The sequence below is a fragment of the Zingiber officinale genome, chromosome 2A (assembly GCF_018446385.1).
Source record: "Zingiber officinale cultivar Zhangliang chromosome 2A, Zo_v1.1, whole genome shotgun sequence".
In the NCBI taxonomy this organism is placed as follows: Eukaryota; Viridiplantae; Streptophyta; class Magnoliopsida; order Zingiberales; family Zingiberaceae; genus Zingiber; species Zingiber officinale.
In genome coordinates this window covers 145,723,135-145,745,230 of record NC_055988.1, presented here as the reverse complement: position 1 = coordinate 145,745,230, position 22,096 = coordinate 145,723,135, and the positions used below count along the sequence as shown (strand labels likewise).

Below are 22,096 nucleotides of genomic sequence, written 5' to 3'. Positions count from 1 at the left end.
AAAACTTAGGGAATACCTTAGATAGATATCAAAGATATGTATGAAGGGGTTTTTATGAGTGACAAAAAGGAGGAGAAGAAGGGTTTACGTTAGAAATCTAAATCAGTAATTACCCCTAACTTAAACATATTTTTCAAACATCAAAAAGAGAGAGATTGTTTGTGCAGTCGACCTTTAAGATTTTAATGTTTGACAAATATGTTTAATGGAGCTTGATCAAGGGAAGTCCTAGTTGCGGCTATGTAAGGGAAATCTCGATAGATCGTGGAAGCTAGGTAGAAGGATTCGGTAGGCTGGAGGATCCGATATCAAATCCCTGATGGGCCGATCCAATGCTGAGTCTATGAGTGAAGTCAGGTGGAGAAAATCCTAGGAGGAGATAACCTTAGGTCCTGGTGAGTAAGGTCGGGTGGAGAAAACCCTAGAGGAAGGTAACTCTAGGTTCTAGTAACTGAAGCTAGATGAAGAAAATCGTAGGGGTGGTAACCTTAGGTAATGGGAATTCTTGGAGGAGCGAACTCCAAGTGATCCGGTAGTAAGAGTGGGCCCCCCCTTCTTGCAAAGTCAACGCTAAGTGGAAGTCACCGGAACAGCCGCCCACCCAGAGGAGAGTGTGGTCCGACCGGACGGACGGCCGTAGACGGTCGGTCCGATTGGACTGTCGGCCGGTCGATGGAATCGAGTACCTGGAGGGGTCCGGCCGGCTCGCACTTATAGTTGGGAGGCACCCTGTCAAATCGGGGTTCCGACGCTCAGTTAAAAGGGTCATGGACCGAGCTGACCTTTTGACCGACCGCAGTCATAAAGCACCCCTGTTAGTCTCCACAAAGCACAAGTAAACCATTGCGGATGTCCGGTCGGATGTTTAGGTATCTGTCCGCTCGGACTACAAGTTTGGAGCAAAGGAAAAGGCCAGAGGATTTCTTTCTTTGACAACCTGTAGGTTTCACGTGTGTGCCATGCTCCAAATCTTGTGACAGGGGATTCTGCTGTCCCATCGAGGGCATGATATGGGTCGGGTACACTTTCTCACAGCCGCGTACCTAGGAAAGGACAGAGGACACTTATGCACTTCGGGATTCCGCTGTCCCATCGAGGGCATGCTCTGACTGTAGCGATAGGGGTCAGGTAAGCTTTCTGACAGCCGCATACCTAGGAAAGGACAGAGGACACTTATGCACTTCGGTACGCGTGCCCAAACTTGACACCGCTCTATATAAAGAACCTCAGGTTTCACCGGCAGGGGGATTCTGGTACGTACTCTGAGACTTCTGGAGCCACCTTGTTCATCGTGATTTACCTGACTTGAGCGTCGGAGGGTCGTCGCTGGGAATCCCCTTCCCGGCTCGACTTCTGTGCAGGATAGCCGGAGCATCTCGACACTAGTTGGAGATCTACATCAGCGAGCCTTGGAGCGCCACGTGCCCAGCGTCTGTTGACTTCTGGTTCGGACAGGATCACCAAGCAAGATTGTTCTAACGATTTCCGGTCGACTGCATACGGTCGTCCGGACCAGCGATTTTGGTAAATCTAAGTTTAGTTTTACCATAATGTTCTATATTACTATTATTGTTGTTGCCTAATGTAGTATTGCAGGAAAAGCCTTAGTGAATCAAGGATCAGATACTGAGCAGAGAAAGTCCAAACAGGTTTGGATGAGCATGTTTGGCAGGTAATTTGAGGTAAACAACTGGAGAAGAACGATAGTGAGGTCGTGTTCTGGTAAAGGAATAAGCCTTAGGTCGCTGATCTAACTAAAGAAACTAGGAAGGTTTCCAAGTTGAGATCAAGACAGTTTAACTGTCAAATACTACTCATGCATCTTACTACTCATATATTATATTGTGCTAACTTTGTCTTGCAAGAATATTCTATTAACATTGTTTTATAGGAACTAGATTGGTCGGTCAACCGAACCAGCAGATCGATCAACCGAACCTTGATGACATGGCAGAGATCAGGTCAAGCCAAAACAAATAGGGAAGGTAGGTTGATCGGTCGAACAAACTCAAGGATCGGTCGACCGAACAATCAGAGAATTAATGGGAAATTAATTTAAGATCTTAGCGAACAAGGAAGGTGTTCTGTTCGGTTGACCGAACAAAGTGATCGATCGACCGAACAATAAACGCTATTAATGAGGTCGTGATCGGATCTGGACGAAGAAGGAAAGCTGATGGTTCAGTCGACCAATAGAGAGATTGATTGACCAAAAGGATCAGTCGATTAAACATCTTTTCGGTCGACCGAACTATACTTATAAAAGGGGAGCTCAAGGTCTGAGGCAGTAATCATGTTGTCCGTTCATCTTTGTGCAAAGTCTCTGTTCATGCTACTGCTCTGCAACACATCTTCAAGCAAGGTATTGCTCCGATAAAGTGCCGACGTTCTTTATCGCTTCTTATTAATTTGGTATAATTTTATTTAGCTTGCATTGTACTTCATTTCAAGTAAGATAGTAGGTTGTTACTATCTTATATCTGTCATTGTACGAATTACTTCTTTCCACAGATTTCAGAAAGAACAATTATAGTAATTTGCCCAATGGTGTGATCAAGGATCACAAGTCTTGGAGTAGGAGTCGACGTAGGTTCCGAACCAAGTAACCACTTGAGTCTTTTGTATTATTTTCCGCTGCCACTTTAATATTTGTTCTATGATTCGATACGAAAAGGAAAAAGTTTTAACGTGCGATATTCACCCCCCTATTGCATATTTCGATCATTCAGTATGCGTACATGCATATTTACGCATATTCTTCTTCTACTTATTACTGTTTGCTTTGCACCACCACTGATTTTTGAGTTGATCGTCGGAGTAGCTGCATCAGGGACTCCTTGGCCTGCTTATTGACGGTTTCCCTCTTTTCTTAGGGGTTCTCAGAGCTAGTGCATCTGCGTGCCATGTCACCGACGGTCCATCCTCATTGCTTCCAAACGAGATTAAATTTTACATAGCTAGCAGCCCAAAAGGCCTCATGAGCCTAGTTATGGCCATTGCTACAACGTATGAGTTTATCAGAGGATTATACCTTTTTCTGAATCCTTACACCACCTATATACCAATGTAATTGATGGATGCAGTATAAGCATGATGATGTGATAGATTGATTGTAGGATAATGTATCATCAATGCGGAAATTGTGAGGGGTATTGTAATAGGGGATCCTTCTCCATTGGCATAGGTATACGTACATGTATATTTACACATCTACTCACTACTGTTTTCTTTGCACCACCACCAATTTTTTGACTTGACCATCGGCGTAGCTGCGCTAAAGAACCCTTAGTCTGCTTATTGACGATTTTCCTCTTTTCTCAGAGGTTCTCAAAGCCAATCCATTTGCGCGACAAGTCACTGCGATCCATCCTCATCACTTCAAGACGAGATTTGCCAGCTTGCAAAATAAATTATTAACCCTCAATGACCATTTTTCCCCTTTGTGTAGCTCCTCTTGTAAGTGCCCTCCATAGCTGACTTCACAATTCTACGATTTACCTACCTCCCTTCCACAAGACCTTAGGACAGATCTTTCGGTAAGTCCTAATAGACCGATTAGAGGGGGGAGGGGGATAAATATATAGTCTACAATTAAGGTTAAAAACTTCTCTTGCTTCTAAACTTAGCAAGGACGTTAATTGAAATAAAACGAAAGCATGAAATTAAAGAAATGAGACAAAATTTACTTGAATTGCAACCGGGGAGGTTGCTAATCAATGAGATGTAAAACTCCACTAAAAGATCACTTTTTGACGAAGACGGAGTAGCCTCTTACAATCGTTGAAAGCACAAACTTTTAAAAAAAAAAAGACAATTCAAGTACAGAGTGTGCTGTAATAAACTCAGAGGACCAGAGCTTTATTTATACCTTACTGGTCGAAGTTAGATATTGGCTGACGTGACAACTCTCGGCTGCCTAGACCCGACATCTAAACTTGGTTGACTCGATCCACTCCACAATGACTTCTTCCCAACGACTATCAGTGTTGATTCTCGTTGCAACGGCTTACTGATCTGGCCAAGACTGCTCCGTGCACATGGACTCGGTCAACTTCTAGGTTGACTGATTTTTCGTCTGGTCGCTTGGAGGTGATACTCCGACCATCCAAAGTTGAGCGCACTCGAACCCAACTCCAACTTTCACCTCGAGCAGTCTTCTTCCCTAACTTTTTATCTCTCGAAAGCACAACGCACGTCCTTCTCGTTCGTCGATGTATTCTTCCATAGCTTCTCGTCCCTCGAATACACTGAACCATCTACTCATTTTTCATACGATCATTCTCGATAGCTGCATCTTCAACTTGACTTCATGTGTTCCTAAATCCCTACACACTTAGACACAAGGGATCAAACCGTAAAACCTAACTAAACTCGATTGATCATATCAAAACTCGTCCGAGATACTTAAAACCTTCCATAAGGATTTAGCTCGGACAATGAAGGAGCACATGAGGTGGGTGTTATCATCTTTTTGCATCACAATTCCCATCATGATAAAATGTGCTACCATTGTTACCATCTCCCTTATCACCCATTAAGGCCACCAAAGAATGCTCATGCTCCATAGTTAAAAATTTTCTCAAAAGTTTAGGACAAGCATTTGAAATTTACAAACTAACAGTTGGAACTCATTGAAAGAATAATTGACAAGTGACACTATGTGATAATTATCAAATTAAATTGTTTTGGTGAAGAGTAGGAAGTCGATGGATCTAAAGATCTGAATACCGTCCACATGAACACAAAGATGGGTGCTTGGAATGTAAAAAAATAAAAGGCTTATGCTTCTATTGTCCATTGGTACTAGACTTCTTTGAGATTGGCTATCAATCTTTAAGAAATCTTTGGCTATCAATCAAACGGCAGCAAAATGCTGCTTTCACTACAAATAGCATCTAAAACTGAATATTTGCAAGAAGCCAATACGATCACATTATCCGACTATAAAATTTGTACTCCAGCATCCTCACCTGACAAATTGTTGAAACTTTTTATACATGAAAACCTAGTATTCCCATCAAGAATGGAATGAAAAAACCTACTTTATTCAAACCATTGGCTACACGTTACCTTTCCAAGCCAATTCCAAACAATGATTCAAGCAGCAAGCCAATACCAAAACTCACAATAAGGATTCAAGCATCGTTTTATCTATCCAAGAACATCGTTGAAGACTAATTAAAATAGTACGAACCAAATAATGTTTCAAATCCAGCCATTTAATGTTCTAGAATTCCTCAAAAGACGACTGACCAGCGGAAAAATAAAGTTACAGACACAAATAGGTTTATTACTCGTATCTGAACTTCCATGACGCTCTCTATTTAGGTCCAGCAAATTTACCCATCATCTTCGCAATGATGGGAGCCACTTTGGGGTTTGCTTGATGCTTAGCAAAGCTTGCCGGGTTACTCATCACTGCACCAACCACAATATCACAATTACCAGGGGAATAAAAAAGAATGATTGCAGTAATTAGTTAAATAATGCATCTGTAGGTTAAGAGAACCTTTAGCGATGCACTAAACAAGGTTCAATGCGTATTCACAAATTGTTGCATATTAGAAAGTGAATTTCATAAAAATAAAATGCGTACACCTTTATTTTATGATAGTGTGATCTTGATATTGCCTGTAGTATTCACTGGCTTCACTGTATCCAGATACTCGTACAAATGTTTGACGTAACAAAATAAAAGTAAAAAAAAAAGTGTAGCTTATGCCCATCAAAATTTAGATGTTTTGCCATCAATTTATCAACATGTAACTTCTATATGAGCATGTAACTTCTATATGACATTTACTTATGCTGAACAAGAGTAACCAAAGGCAAGGTACTAATTTGAAGAAAAAAATTCTTTTGAGCATGAATACTCAGAGAGGCCAATTTGGCATAACGTCTGCAAACAAAGAGAGAGTTATACATCTACTATAAGACAGATCAAATACTTTATTTATACTTGCAGGACATTAGGGGTTCACATAATTAAGAGGTTTCAAATCTAACTGTAGCTTCAAAAATTGTCTGATGACACAAAACCCAAGCATGTATACGTACCTTCTTGAAGTGCAGCCATAACCTCAGGGTCACTAAATGCTGCCATAAGCTCAGGATCCTATTTCACATAGTAAAACAAACATCAATACCCTTAAGGCATCTGCGATGTAACAAGACAAGTAAAACAAAACATTCTCACATTTAAAATCTTGCTCATATCAATATTTCCAGGCACAGACCCAGGCATAGCACCAGGGAAGCCTCCTGGCATTCCCCCAGGCATACCTCCAGGGAATCCTCCGGGTGTGCCTCCTGCTGTCCTACTTGATTCTTCTTTCTTATTTGCCTTTTCATAAGCAGCCTAGAAGAAATTAAAGATAAGATACAAATAAATACAAACAGCATCTCACAATTAGCTTTTCTTTGAAAAAGATGAAATTTATAAATTTTAGCTACTAATACACAAAATGTACCTTAGCCTCAGTGCGTCGACGCTGCCTCTCACGCTCAAGTTTCTTCTCTTCTCGTTCCTTTCGCAGTCGTTCATACTTCCTATGGTGCTCTTCAATCTTGTGTGCATTGGGTTCAACCTTTATGGGACCACGGTGCAGATTATAAATCCAAGTGCAAATCATTCTTGTAGCATGCAAGTAGGTGTAGGCATGATAATAGAAAATAAACCTTTTTCAGCACAGAATTTATCTCCTCATCATAATCCAACTTGGATGCAACATGGAGATCCTTAGCAGCTTCTTCCCATTTCCCAAGCATAGCAAGAGCAATTCCTCTTGTTTTATAGCCTTTTGCAGAATCAGGATTAATCTGCAAAATGTTCAACTGCGTAAATAAACACTAGCAAAAACAATGTTGAAGATCTAGCTTGCGACAAAAATAAAACCTAGGCCCCAATACCATAATCTAGAGGACCAAACAAATGTTATTGTTCTAATGCATTATTCATGTTCAAGCAAGTGGGAAGGAAACAAAACATAATTTCATTTGATTTTGCAATTGACAAAAGGAAAATCAAACAAAAAGAAAAGAAAGAAATAATGATATATCTAACTATACAACACAACAAACTAATAACAAAATCAAGTTTAGGAGAACCAAAAAAAATTAGGGAGGTGCTTTAGTATATTCAAAGTTTGAAGTTCAAGACAAATGCAACACCAAAAAATAAATAACTAATCATGATTACAAAATTAATGAACAATGATAGTATCTGGCAGGGCATAGAACAACAGAAGCTTAAAGGAAAATCATAATTAACCTAGAGCAAGAGCAGATAATTAACTAAGACAAAGTAAAATAGCTGAAAAGCTTTGATGCCATTAGCTTTATATGTAACTTACACTTGGCTTTGACAAACATGAGGTTATCAAAGATTACCCATTTCCATCAAAAACCAAAAAAGAAAAAGGTAAAAGAGAATATACTTTATTGTGTTTTCTCCTCCTTATGGGTTAAGAGAAGATAAAGAATTGGTGGATAGCAGTGTGTGCTTAATCAATGCCCTTCAAGTTCAAGTATTAAACTCAATAAATCACAATCACCCAAACATTTTGATAGAACTCTCTTTAAAACAATTTGTAGGATTTAGAAGTACTAACTCTCAATTACTCCAATTTGGTTAATTGTGCATGCAAGATAATTAACCATTCCTGATGAAAAATCCTCAAGAACTCCTTATTTCTGGACGGTTCATGTGAGAAGTTCATGCTCTACTATATATGCAGAAAATGCCTCAACAAGCCAGCAGTTTACTAAACATTTAGTTACAACACTACTGAGCAATCTCAATCCCAAGTAATGTTTCTATTTGTATGAGATGACAAGATGTTGTTGCAGTCCTGTATCAAGTTTGAATTTACTGTGCATCAGGATTTTTTTACTTGTACACAATTGAAACTATTATTACATTTCCACGTAATGCAGTTTGAGGTGGACCCAATCCACATGTTCCAGCCATTTGGAAATTTAAAAGGTCTGAACTAGTATTTGAGTACAACCACACATACTCAGAGTTTATTGAACTTGATGAAACTATTAGGAATTTAAGTAAGATGGAAAGTGATATGCAGTACAAGTGACAAAGGAAATTAATAGAACATTCACATAATTACCATTTTTTCCTTTACAAAGGAACTATATATTTATGCCTATGTGTCATGGACATGAACTTCAGAAAATAGACGAAACTGATTATAAGTTGATTTCATACAACAAAGCCATATCAATTATCAGGTGTATTTTTCAGCTAACAGAAACAACTTTTATACTAGAGCAATTCATCCAAAGATGCACTCTTTAACAGTAGCCAAATAAATCAATAAGCTAAATACTTATCCTTCTTGTTTTGCGAGCTAAATGAGAAAGGGTATCTCATCCTTTTTTTAGCTTTATCTAGCAAATGTACCAAATTTAGCATACGTTGCAGAAACTTTCTATGAATAAGATAATAGACTTTAGAGATTTGAATAATATGCCAAGGGACATCTAACATTGTAATACCTTTGATCAGTAACAGAAAGGAATAAGAATTCATTTAGTTAGATATGACACTTAAATAATAATAAAATAATGTGTTACTTAAGAAATAACCTTGTAGAATTTTTTAGAATTTAAAAAAAAAAAATTCGAAATTTAAACCGAATTCGTATGACAAGTTTAAAGGGATAAATCTATTAGAGTTATGAAAACTTGTTTGAAATACCCATTTAAGTGGGAGTTAATTGAGGTCATTAATAAAAAGTTAAATTAATAAACCTAAGTTATAAATACACAAAAACCTAATTACCTCTTCATTTCCTATTCAAACCTAGTCCTATCTCCGATCTCTCGATTTCATCGCCGTCTCCCCCTTTACACACATCGACGACTTCATCACCGCGCTGATTGCCGCGAGCCACATTGCCAACGTAGCACATCCTTCACCCCACCGCGGGACCGACTCGGACACCACCTTCTTCGCCCTCTTCGCGTCTCTACCTCGCTGCACCGCCCCGATTCACTAGACACTGCCGACCCCACCGAGCCACCGATTGATCCACCACCACCCTACTTGTGGCCACCTCTCGATCCAATCAGCCATCGTGCCTGATCCCCCTGGCGCCCCCCGAACAACAGCTATTATTGTTGCGAGCGCCGCACTTCACTCATGACGCAGTTGCTTTGCAGGTCGCCGGGAGCCACTGCTAGAGCAATGATCAGTCGTTGGGCGAAGGGCTAGGGTTAGTGGTTACCGGAGGTCTGAGACGTTGTCGAAGCGCCGATCTGCTGCCCTTGCACATCTGTAGATTCTGAGCAGCAACTACCACTGCCATTGTTACAATCGTCGCAATCAACAAACTTAACCCTCGATTTCACTACCCCCGCCGACCATAGTAAGCTACCACCAAAGAGGGAGGCCAATTGATTGATTTGAGTTCTTAATTCGAGACGAGTCCCAATTTGAGGATATTCGGCACGAAACATTGATAAAGGCGAGTATTTCTTCCTTGACCTCCGTATTTCATTGACTAAGCATAGAGAGTTTATGGGGTAGATAAATTTACCTTGACTGTACTCGTATTTTTACCTGAGTTTGATACTTAAATGCTTGATCTTAGAGATGATCTATTTATTATATATGCAATCTCATCTTTGGATATTCTTACTCTATAGTGTACACGTGTATGGTGTATATAGGAGTCATCATGTCGATTATTCACATGTTGTAGCATGCATACGTGTATAGTATGTACTATAGGAATTATCATATTTGACTACCTGTGTGCTGTGGTCGTACATGTATAATGTGTACTATAGGTGTTACTATTACCATATATGTTGTTTAGTAGTGTAATTGATAGATCATGTTTCTGGATATACTTGTGTTTATTATGTTGTTCCATTGATGATGATTGTGTTTGAGTCATGGCAATTAGCATCTTGCACATCATTGTACTGTATGCATCTTGACCATCATGTTTCCACTGCGATGTTGAGAGAGGTGACACCTGCCGATCATGTCTCCTACGAGTGGTTTACGAACATGTCTTCATTACGATGTTGAGAGACTTGACACCTATCAACCATGTCTTCTACGAGTGGTTTACGATCATGTCTCCACTACGACGTTGAAAGAGTTGACACCTATAGACCATGTCTCCTACGAGGAGTTTACGATCATGTCTCCACTACGAAGTTGAGAGAGTTGACGGTGACTAGTACATCTTGTCCACCATGTCTCCTACGAGTGGTTAGCAATCATGCCTCCACTATGATGTTGAGAGAGTTGACAGCATATATCTTGTCGACCATGTCTCCTACGAGTGGTTGAGTGTGTCGTCAGTGATATGTGTTGTATTGTATCATTGGGTTGTTATACCTTGACTGCCCACGGGTATTTGAACTTAGTTATGTAATAATTTGACTTAGATTTGGGTATTTTAGCTTGTAGCTACTTTTATTCAGTTATGAGGTTTGTTGTGCCAAGTCGTGTTGATTGGCAGTCATTTATGTTTTCTATGTTGTGTGGGAATTGTGTAAATCTCTCTATTCTGTTATTGCTATGTTTTATATCTTCCATGTTCATTTATGTCTATGGTGGATTCATATCATGTTATATCGTACATTGTCACTAGGGGTACCATCCGTTCCCTTAGACAAGTATAACTCCGGGGCATGACACATTCAATAACAAAAAAACATTGGTGACTAATGATACTGAAATACTTTTTGGAAAGTCAATCAACTATAATGATATTAGCTAACTCTTTCCCTCCACAACCGATTGCATTAGAAATATGAGAAACAGTCCCTCCAGCCATCTACAAGTGGGAGATAAAAATAACAAAACAGATCATCCATGCCTGCTAAAAATTCACAACAAAATGGCAAATAGGTGTCATTTGAAAAAAAAAAATACAGATATCTTATGCCCGTTAGTTTTGTTACTAAATTTAAATGTTGTGCATAAATTTGTTAAAACTTAAAACAGTGCAATAGCTTTCAAAAGTAGCCCTAAAAATTACAACAAAACATCATTTCGATTCAATTCTGGGAGAGGCTTACTATTTGCATCTTATTTTCACCAACTCCATTTTGTCACATAAATACCGGCGTTCTAATTTTAACTAAATTTTAGAAAAATCATATTTTACATCGGATAGAGTTCATATGCCACAATATCCTGCATTAACCTGTGTGCCCTTTTCAGAATCAAGTCTTGCCATTTTTTGGATTAGGTTGATATAGCAACCCTTAATAACTAGAAGCTGGAACAATAACATCATTCATATGTTTTGTTAAACATGAAATTATAAATTCAATGCCCTCGTGACAGGTTATGTCATCTAGGAGATGAAATGCCGAAGACCAAAAAAAAGGTAGTACAAGCAGTTAAATGTATCGAAAATAACCTCTAGAGCAGCAGTTGCATCTCGAATTGCAGCATTAGGTTTCTTCATCTTGATAAAGACCGATGCTGCAGATGAAATAATGACCTGGATGATTCATAATAGAAAGACATTGCCACAGAAGTATTGTACAAGCGGTGTGGAATTCACACTTACCTCTAGTAGCGTACATAATTGCTGATGTTGGGTTCAGCAATATTGCCTCTGTGAGATGCTCAATAGCCTCGTCGAGTCTCCCTGTTTGTAAATTAAAACAATTGTTGTCAGCCAGTCTACTATAAGAAATAAAAAACACCATTTAAAATGTATACTACCTTCTGAAATTGCCTCCATGGCCTTTGCCTTAGCCTCTTGAGAGGCATCACGGTTTTCATCAGTCACTTCAAGAGATGGATCTCCCATCTAGAAAATTCAACCAAGGCACATGTCTATATTGGTACTGCAATAGCAAGCATAAGAAGTACAAAACATCCAACTTCATTTACTTTTTGAGGAGGATCATTATCAGCTTCAACAATTTCTCCCTCTAACTCGACATCTGATTCGATAATTTCATCATCAGATTCATGATCTACTGGAGGGGCACCTTTTGCATCAACATCATCCTCATCAATATCTGTGTCTATTTCATCCACCACTGGAGCTCTCTGCAATGAATACAAATCATGAAAATTATGAGTTGGAATCTCAAGTGACGAAGGAAAGAGATCTAGTAAAAAAAATTAGATCAGATAAAGTCCCTCTATACACACCACAGATACAAACAGAGAAAAAAAATAAACTACCACTTAGCATATGGAAAAAATACATAGTGGTATTCTCTAGATACCAGGGATAGCACCAAAGGATTCCTGAAGAAAAAAAAGACATATATCAATTGTTTAGGTGACTCAAGCCTATTTCAAAATATACAAGGTTGAGAATGGGCAATATCATTTCATCATTCAAGGAATTATTTCTCATCCAGTATCCATTTCCTTTTTAGCCACCTTTTGTTGCCATTGAACAACAGCCAACACTTGCCACTTGTTCCACCCTCCTCTCCTTCCAACTTCTATGATGATAGAAGATGGAGAAGAAAGGACTGATGTAATGTTGATGCTGATGCAAGTGTGTGCAGCATGTGATGTGCAGGCTACCGAATTAAATCAATGCATTGTATGATTTAAAGTGACTAGAAAGGTAGATATGATTGCATAAACGGCATTTATCGAAGAACTGAATATCAAATTGCTGGCAAAAAAAAAGACAACCCAATTTCCCAAACCTCCTAAAAGAGTACAGTTGCTGACTAGTCTGGCCTGTTTAGTTCAATTTTCATAGGAAAAAAACAAATTATGTATCCAAAATGGAAACTAATATTCATCGTGTATATACTGTGCATCATTATCACATAAACTGGCACAAAATAATAACTAATGTGTTCACAAAAGCAGTTGCCTATTTTAATTGAAAGAGGAGAAAATGTGAATCTAGCAGTAAAACGTACATCGATCAAGCTAAAGAAGAAAAGGTAAGAAATAGGGTTTTGCAGGCTACCGCAGCAGAAGACGCCCCAAGACCGTAAGCTGCAGCCGGAAGCTCCGCGCCCAAACTAAATACAGGCAAGAAGTGCACACGTGAGAAAATTATAGACTCAAAACCGATGACGACAAGAGACGACAATCCTATTTTACCTCTCAAGGTAGTCGCGGAAGAAGGAAAGGGAAGGGTCGGCAAGGATGGCTGGATCCTTCTTGCATTGCGCCACGAAGAGGCGTAGCTCCTTCACCTTGGCCGCCTCCATGGAGACTCGATCGCTTCGAGAGGAAGAGGAAAGGGCAGCGGAAGTAGCGAGCAGTCTCCTGGGCAGCTGTTTGGCCCTTTTATCGTGCGCTCCAGCCCCTAGCGGCTTCTAGTAGCTTCCGACTGTGGGCTTTGGGTGCGGGCTAGCCGTAGAGCCTAGAGGTGTGACAGACCGCATTGGGACCCAATTTTGACATTTCCAAGACGACAATTATATCACTATAATATTATTACACAGATAGAAAAAATTAAAAAGGCATTAATTTTTTATATATATTGTTAAAAGAATATTTTTTTTTAAAAAAATAATATTTTATTTATTATTTAATTCTTAAAATACTTTTGATTCCACTTCGAAACTTTTTTATATCAAATAGCATCATCTTAAAATTTTATAAAACAATTCTAAAGCCGAATAATTTTAACAATTTTTGAATCAAAATAGCTCTAAATCAACTCCATTATTACCTCCGATAATAATAATGCTTCTTCGATCCCTACAACTCATAAGGAGACTATATAAATAGCTCAAATAATAATAAAGGAGGTATGAATTTTCTTTTGTTGTGAGATCAAAATAGAATTGATGGGTATAATTTTACTCCATGATTTACCCATTAGACCAGCCTACAACAAATACCATGATTTTTATTTTTATTTTATTTTTTATTTTTTTTACCCCGTGGGTCATCCGAGACGGTATGGGACGGGAGTTGCTGCAATGAGGCCGCCGGGTCGAAACTCAGTGGCAGCGGGGGAATAAATCTCCTATCCCTGTATCCCACCCGGTCCGTCCCATGCTAGCTCGGGTGCTACGATTTACTTCTCTCACGATGACCGTGGGTCCGGTCGGTGGGAGCCCGGGGGGCGAGGGCTTCGCCTTTTGCTGCAACAAATACCAATTTTTGTTAAATGCTTCGTTGCTGTACGAGCGTAATCATCTTTTAAATGCTTCGTTGGAAGCGCTCATGGAGTTCTCACCTCAATCCCTCCTGCATTTCCTCCTCCTCCCATAGTTTTGATCCCATCCAAACCCCCGTTCAGCTCCACTCGATTCCTTTCGATTCTCGATCCTACGCCCATCTTCTCACGTCTCTCTCCGCACAAGCAGTCTCAGTTAACGCCCGCCACCTGTTCGACGACGAATCGCCTCTAAGGAACGCCTTCACCAACACCTGCAAGGCCATCCATGCCCGCATCATCAAACATGGGATCCGCCTCTACGCTGCCGTCGGGAACGCTCTCATCGACCTCTACTCCAAGTGCGGTCACCTCTGCTACTCCACGAGGGTCTTCGACCGCCTCGAGGAGCGAGAACCGGCCGCGTGGAACTCCCTCCTCTCTGCCCACTCGCGTAGAGGCTGTCCGGAAGAGGTTCTGTGTTCTTTCCGGTCGATGCGGTCCGCTGGTGGGCTGCCGGATCAGTTCGGATTCGCTATCGCTCTCTCCGCCTGCGCCCGCTTGAAGGATCTTGGTTTCGGCACGCAGGTGCATGGGGTCATCTTGAAGACTGGGTTTGAGTCCAACTCTTTCTGCGAGGGATCGTTGGTGGATATGTACTCGAAATGCGACCGTGTTGATGATGCCCGCAAAGTGTTTGAGAGAATTGCCAGTGTGGATACTGTTTCCTGGACGAATATGATTGCCGGCTATTCTCGTGTTGGCATGTTCAATGAAGCAGTTGCGTTGTTCTCAGATATGATAGAGAAAGGTGGAATGCCCGACCGTGTTGCATACGTCACTGTTATGACTGCACTTTTGAGTCTGGGAAGGCTTAACGATGCAGAATCTATATTTTGGCAAATGCCTTCTCCAAATGCTGTAGCATGGAATGTGATGATCTCAGGTCATAGTCGAAATGAACATTTTGCTGAAGCTCTTAGTTTCTTTGAAGAAATGAGAAGTAGGGATATAAAGCCTACTCGATCGACACTAGGAAGTGTGTTGAGCGCTGCTGCCAACCTAATGGCGCTGACGGATGGTCAGCAAGTACATTCTGAGGCGATTAGGCTTGGTTTGGACGCAAATGTATTTGTTGGAAGTTCTTTGGTCAACCTATATGCTAAATGTTCTCGAATAGAAGATGCAAGGACAGTGTTTGATTTTTTGGAAGAAAGGAATACAGTCATGTGGAATGCAATGCTAAGTGGATATGTTCAGAGTGGTGATGTACAAGAAGTCATGCCGTTGTTCTTTCAGATGAGAAGACTTGATTTTGAACCTGACGAGTTCACTTTTGTCAGTGTTTTCGGTGCTTGTGCTTGCATGGAAAATCTTAGCCTAGGTAGGCAGTTACATTCTTTCACAGTCAAAACTAATTCTGTAGCAAGTTTGTTTGTGGGCAATGCAATCTTAGATATGTATGCTAAATGTGGAGAAATCAATGATGCAATGAGGCAATTCCATCATTTACCTTACAGAGATATTGTTTCATGGAATGCAACCATAGTTGGACTTGCCAATAGTGGGAAAGCGGACGATGCGTTGGATATGTTCCAAAGGATGACAATGAATGAGGTTGAACCCGATGAGATATCCTTTTCCAGTGTTTTTAGTGTTTGCTCCAATCTACATGATTTTGAGAAAGGAAGGAAAATTCATTGCCTAGCTATCAAATCCGGTTTCGGTTCAAATCTCTATGTGGCAAGCTCACTTGTAGACTTCTATGCAAAACTCAGTGAAATTGATGCCGCCAAGAGAGTGTATGCTCAGATGGATGAAAGGAGCATTGTCACAACAAATGCTCTGATTGCTGGTCTTGTCCAAAATCATATGGAGGAGGAAGCATTAGAAATGTTTAAGCATATGCAGGTTGAAAACTTGAAGCCATCCGAGTTCACCTTTGCAAGCATTCTTCCTTCTTTTGCTTGTCCTTCAAGATCAATCATGGGTAAACAAGTGCATTGCCACTTGTTCAAATCTGGCCTCTTATATGATAGTTCGTTCCTGGGGATCTCACTTTTAGACATGTATTTGAACTCTAGGGAAGTTGAAGACGGCAAAAAGCTTTTCTGGGAGATGCCCGAGGAGAAGAGCATGGTTTTATGGACAGCAATCATTTCAGGGCATGCACAAATTGGTTACAGTGGTGATGCATTGCTTTTCTTCGGTAGTATGCATAGCTACAATGTTAAATCCGATGAGTTCACTTTAACTAGTGTTCTGAGATCTTGTGCTGACTTATCTGACTTATTTTATGGCCGACTAGTGCACAGCCAAATCATACGCACTGGTTTTGGTTCATACAAACACACAAGTAACGGTCTCATAGACATGTATTCCAAGTGTGGGGATGTGGAAGCTTCTTTTCTAGTGTTCCAAGAGTTGGAGAACAAAGAAGACATTGTCTCATGGAATTCTATGATTGCCAGTTTTGCAAAGAATGGGCACGCGGAAGTGGCTCTGGAGCTCTTCCAGCAAATGGAGCAATTGCAGATTCCACCTGATGACATTACCTTTCTTGGTGTCCTTACAGCTTGCAGTCATGCAGGCCTGGTCACTGAGGGCCACCGTTACTTTCATATGATGAGCACATACTATGGAATAACCCCAAGAGTAGATCACTACGCTTGCATGATAGATATCCTTGGTCGTAGTGGTTATCTAAAAGAGGCTGAGGAGCTTATTAATAGGTTGCCTTTTGACCCTGATGGTGTTATCTGGGCAACATTGCTTGCAGCTTGCAGAAAATATGGAGATGAAGTCAGTGGCAAAAGAGCAGCAGATAAACTCATCGAATTGGAACCAGTAAACTCTTCTCCCTATATCTTACTTTCAAATATATATTCTGCATCTGGTGATTGGAGTGGTTCTAAGATGGTAAAAAAAGAAATGAGAGAAAGAAGAGTGAAGAAATCTCCTGGGATCAGTTGGGTTAATGTGGGAAAAGAAACTGTCTCTTTTGTGGCAGGTGACAAAATGCACCCAGATGCTATCAGAATCTATGACACACTAACTGATCTGACAACAGAAATGAAAGAAGATTACATTGATTTACTTGAAGTTTTTGGATGATATCCTACTTGGATTTTTGTTGTGCTGCCCGTGGCCCAAATATCAGTTCTGCCTGTGATAAGGAGAACATGTTGAAGGAGAGTTTCAACAGAATGTGGATAAAAGACGAATATCTATGGTGCTTTTATTTGGAGGGGATACTAGATGGTGATAGGGAGATTTTTGTTTGTTTCTTCAGAAGCAGCATCTGTGAGTATCCTTCTTACTGCTTCAAGGGCTTCTCATCGCATGAACATACAATGCAAGTCTTGTAGCCACCTTATTCAATGGCTTTGAAAAGGCATGGTGCAATGTATATGGAATAATTCAAGCGATAGACCATGGAAGAATTCATCGACATTGAATATGACTAATGGCACATGTACATCATTTCTTTCGTGCAATTACAAATCACTACAGGAATATGAAAAGAAACAGTGAGCTGAATGAGATATACAAAGACCAGTTTCTTATTGTTGGGTTTGGAAGGAAGGAAGACATAGAATCAGCATTCTTGCCTTTCCATGTTATCCCTGTGTAGGCACATGCCACTTGATAGCTGAGATGAATCCTTCAGATACAATGCTTCTGGTATCCATGTGATTAAAGGAAACTGAGTTTTCACAACATTTTATAGTAATCAATGGCATTTATGGTGAGGCTGCCCTCTGGCTTTTTGAGGCTTCTAGTCGGTTAGGCGAACTACTGAGCGAATGCGCTTGAATGAGTTCATCTTGCAGCTCCTCTGTTTCTGGACACTCTGAAATATGGCATAAAATGAGATATGCAAGTAACAAATAAGACAATTCAGTCGGAACATATTTCCTGTTTGAAGATGTTAATCTGTGATTTAACAAGAGCGCGACAAACTCATTCATGTTCAAAACTGTGATCTTTCTAGTTGACAATGGCTTGCATAGGCCTTGAAAGCTTTAGTTTATGTATATGCATATGATGGAAAGAACCACAAGGAGAAGTCCTTTAGTTTAGGACTATAGTGTTAGTGGTTTTAGAATGTCACTGCATCAAAGAAGACCGAGCATGATTTCAGGAATCCAAACTTGATCGTGTCAAGTCGAAGTAAGATTGTACAACATTTGTCTACTAGTTTTAGTGAAGTAGCTAAGGAATAGGAATGGTGTTGGAAGAGTAAAAAGATGAAAGCAAAAACTATCACATAGAAGAAGTGCTAGAAAGATGGGTTTTGCACAATACTGCAAGTAACTACAAAGATATAATACATATGTAATTTCAAGGGAACAGAGGATTACCAAAGAGAGATTTGATACTTGGCTTCCTCAATTTGCCCTTCTTCTTCAGTTCAGCTAAAACCGAAAACAAACATAAATGATAAGAATGAATGCTAATGCGGAGTCTCTAGAAAGGATAAATATCAAATGTATTTCTTAAAATTATTTAAATTTAAATGTTACAATCCTATGATTTGAAGTTAGTTGCATAATGCTGAAGTTCAATTCCTAAAGCTGAAAAAAACAGTATATTCATACAACTCAATCAAACACAAGAAATCATTACAAGGAAATGAACAAAGTTGACATCTCAGTAAAAAAATTATGATTATGCAAAAAAAGAAGAAAGAGTAATTTATATGTAAAAAAGATGAATATACTCATTCCAGGCACTTCTCCATCATTGACTATTTCAAAGTTTTTATATGTGTATCCCATAAAGTTCAAATCCTTGGATGAAAGCATCTGCAACAGTAGAATCACAAGGTAATGCAATGAGTATTTTAGGTTTTATATACTTTAAATTCATATAAAATTATGGTAAAAGTTCTTGTTCTACCTTTCTCCAGGGGCCTGACTTAGATGAAGATTGAATTTGGCTGTCAGACTGCGAAAGATTGACAGGGAGGGGCATGCATATTAAAGTTCAGAAGATCCAATTGTTCAAACAAAATTCACTATCCAAGGTACCTCTTCGAACTTTTCAAAGTTTTGGGTATCCAGTTCATCTTTCACCTCGGGTATAAATGCGGCCTCCATTTCGTAAAGTTTGTCCCACTCAACACCATTGAACCAAGGGTGATCCTGATGTAGCAAAACTATCCCTTGTTATAACCTCTTCCATGGAGTCCTTTTAAATTTATTCATGACCAAAAGCCAACCTTTATCTCATCAGCCCCTTTCGTGCCAAGTCGTTGTTCAACGTTGCACAAGAGTCTACTGACTAAGTCTTTCGCTTCGGGAGATAGTTTTGCTTCTTCAGGGAACTTCAGGTGTGTTCGCCAATTAACTATCTGCATATATTAGTCCAAAGCACTAACTTAGACTCTTGAACTATATTTGTTGTGTTGATTTTGTTATTATTTTAGTTAAGTGCCCTACCTAGGAGAAAATTAGTTCAGCCACTGAGTAAGATTTTATAGCAAAGGTGTATAAGGAATAAGAACAAACCTTTCTGCAGGTTGCCATAGGTTCATCAGAATAAAATGGAGGATAACCGATAAGCATTTCATACATGATGGCTCCTAGTGACCACCTATGAGAAGGTGAACAAAGAAGGTCACCATCCGATGTGAGATGTGAATTGGAGAAAAAAAAAATGAAGCAAATTGTCTTACCAATCACATTCCACCCCATAACCCTTCTTCAGTAGGACTTCTGGAGCAATGTAATCAGGCGTACCAACCGTAGAGTATGCCTGAAGAATTCACAGCAATGTTAAAGAGATGCTAGATCTTAGATACTCGAGTGATAGAGGCAAAACAACTTTGCATTGTGTGCAACAGAGAACAGCCCCTTGAACATACCAAGAAGAAGAAGAATGCAAACACACAAGAAAAGCGACGAGAGTTAATGGCTCAACCTGAACCCACCTCTACGAATAGAATTTAAGTATATATGATAAGTTGCAAAGAAACCTGGATAAGCCACTGCTTAAACTATGTGCCAAAAGTACTCAAATATGAACCGATAAGTAGCTTGGTTTATATTTATTGTATCTAAAATACATTATAAGGTTATCAATACCCAAAAAAGCTATGAAAAAGCATTTTATCGATATAGTCTTAATCTGATAGTTCTTAGGCACAATCCAAGTTTCTTACCAATGACCTCCTATTCTTTTGCCAGTGCTCTAGCTGCTCCTGTTGAGTGCGTTTCGGTAAAGATGGCTGTTCACTGAGTTGAGGAGAACAACTAGAGTTCTTTCCAACATTGGTGTCCTTTTCTTGCAAATTCGGAAAATAACAATGCAATGGCTTACACAATCCAAAATCTGAAAGCTTAAGGTGGCCATATCTGTCTAGTAGTAGATTATCAGGCTTTATATCCCTGAAAAGCAAGTTTTAGATGCTGATTTGAAAAGACGATAATTCTGATACATATCCATGTTAAGCTTGTGATAACCTGTGAATGTAATTGTGCTTATGAATAGACTCGATAGCTAGAACTGCTTCACCAATATAGAATCTGGCTTCATCCTCGCTCAATGTATCCTTTCGCATAAGCAATGTCATCATATCACCACCAGGTAGATACTCCATAATCAGATACAAGTAGTCATTGTCTTGGAAGGAGAAGTATAGCTTCACTATACAATTCCTATCGACCTCTGCTAGAAGATTCCTTTCAGCTTTAACATGTTCAACCTGACCTCGACGTAACATTTCAGATTTCTTAAGCTTCTTCATTGCATACGCATTACCAGTGTCTTTCTCCCTACAAACCCAGACCTGCAGGATGCTTTTCACATGGAGTTACATGTAACATCATAGCTGAACTGAAGTACTTATTTCGTCAAGTTGTTTTTCTTATTCCATTAGCCAATTTAGTTTTTCAAATGATCAAAGGAGATGGCAGTTACCACATAGGAACATTCGAAAATCATCAAAAAAAAAAAAAAACAAAAACATCCTTGATAGCATACCTCCCCAAAAGCACCTTTCCCTATCATTGTGAGTAGTTCAAAATCATCCACTCCCATTCTGTGCCTTTGAAGGCGCATATACTCTGTCTCCTTTTTCTCGAGATACTTAAGAATATTGAGTTGTTCTTCTTCCGAAACATCAGAATCAGCTAGCTTCTTTTCCAGACTACATCGTCTGTAAAACATCTAGTTCTGGTTGAATATTCATGTCAAGGAATTCAATTCAAAACAAGAAGAACATTCACTATTGTTGAATGGCACAAGAACTTGCATGTGATTAGGATCCACTTTTGTACAAACCAATAAGTTGTACTTCAATCAATCAAAATCAGAAACTTTGCATCAATTTATTATAGAATAAACAAGAGAATCACATTCCTTTTTGTATCAAAGCCATATATACCTTTCCTTGCGTTCTTGCAAATTTTTCATCTGCTCCTTGTAATGATTTTCTATGTATTGTTTGGCTGTAGCTACCCTTTGCCTCGTTGCACTGGAATGCTCTTCTTCATAACTCTCATCGACGCCATTCAGTCCCTGCTCTTTCTTCTTTGAAACCTTTTCTCTTTGCTGGAGTTTCTGCAGCCAACTCCTAGCCGAATCCATAACTGGAGGCGTAAACAAGATCAGTATGAACTAGCACGAGATATTCGAGCGTTCATTCTTCCTAAACAAAAATGTTTCTTACGTCCCTGTAAATGTATTCATTCAACAAAGCATTAGGCGATTCAAAGGGTCGAAAAGAGGAGCGCAGGAGGCTACATAATGGACGTAAAGAAGAGAAGAGAGGAGGAGGGAATTGAAATGGAGGGCAAATAGTTCGGGGGAAGAATCGATGGGAACCGCAGGGAGAATTAGGAAGGTAAATAATATGGGAGGAGGGGAAAACATGGGACAGCCGTTTTAATCTATATATGAAAATTTTCAAAATATAGCTTTAATTTTTTTATTAAAAAAAAAATAAAACAAAATGTTGTATCACATGTTTCTTAGAAATCTAAAATGGGAAGATTGTAATTCTAGAA

General features: G+C 39.5%; 3 protein-coding genes across 3 annotated transcripts; 1 reads left to right on the top strand and 2 right to left on the bottom strand.

Moving 5' to 3' along the window:
- Positions 1-5,113: 5,113 nt before the first annotated feature.
- On the bottom strand, positions 5,114-13,258 carry LOC122042536 (FAM10 family protein At4g22670-like). Its single transcript, XM_042602701.1, has 11 exons — positions 13,076-13,258; positions 12,939-12,993; positions 11,885-12,046; positions 11,714-11,801; positions 11,556-11,636; positions 11,403-11,467; positions 6,679-6,819; positions 6,471-6,587; positions 6,197-6,358; positions 6,058-6,115; positions 5,114-5,418 (listed from the first exon to the last, which is right to left on the bottom strand). Exons 1-11 carry the CDS (start codon positions 13,183-13,185, stop codon positions 5,321-5,323), a joined length of 1,137 nt encoding a protein of 378 aa, XP_042458635.1. The 5' UTR covers positions 13,186-13,258; the 3' UTR covers positions 5,114-5,320.
- An 833-nt stretch (positions 13,259-14,091) lies between these two features.
- Positions 14,092-18,479, top strand: LOC122042534 (pentatricopeptide repeat-containing protein At3g09040, mitochondrial-like). The gene has a single exon (XM_042602699.1). It carries the CDS (start codon positions 14,133-14,135, stop codon positions 17,196-17,198), a length of 3,066 nt encoding a protein of 1,021 aa, XP_042458633.1. The 5' UTR covers positions 14,092-14,132; the 3' UTR covers positions 17,199-18,479.
- LOC122042535 (serine/threonine-protein kinase 38-like) lies at positions 17,828-21,729 on the bottom strand. Its single transcript, XM_042602700.1, has 12 exons — positions 21,475-21,729; positions 21,072-21,246; positions 20,552-20,877; positions 20,251-20,476; positions 19,765-19,844; positions 19,598-19,682; positions 19,309-19,440; positions 19,118-19,231; positions 18,987-19,034; positions 18,808-18,892; positions 18,449-18,502; positions 17,828-17,937 (listed from the first exon to the last, which is right to left on the bottom strand). Exons 1-12 carry the CDS (start codon positions 21,675-21,677, stop codon positions 17,828-17,830), a joined length of 1,638 nt encoding a protein of 545 aa, XP_042458634.1. The 5' UTR covers positions 21,678-21,729.
- Positions 21,730-22,096: the final 367 nt, after the last annotated feature.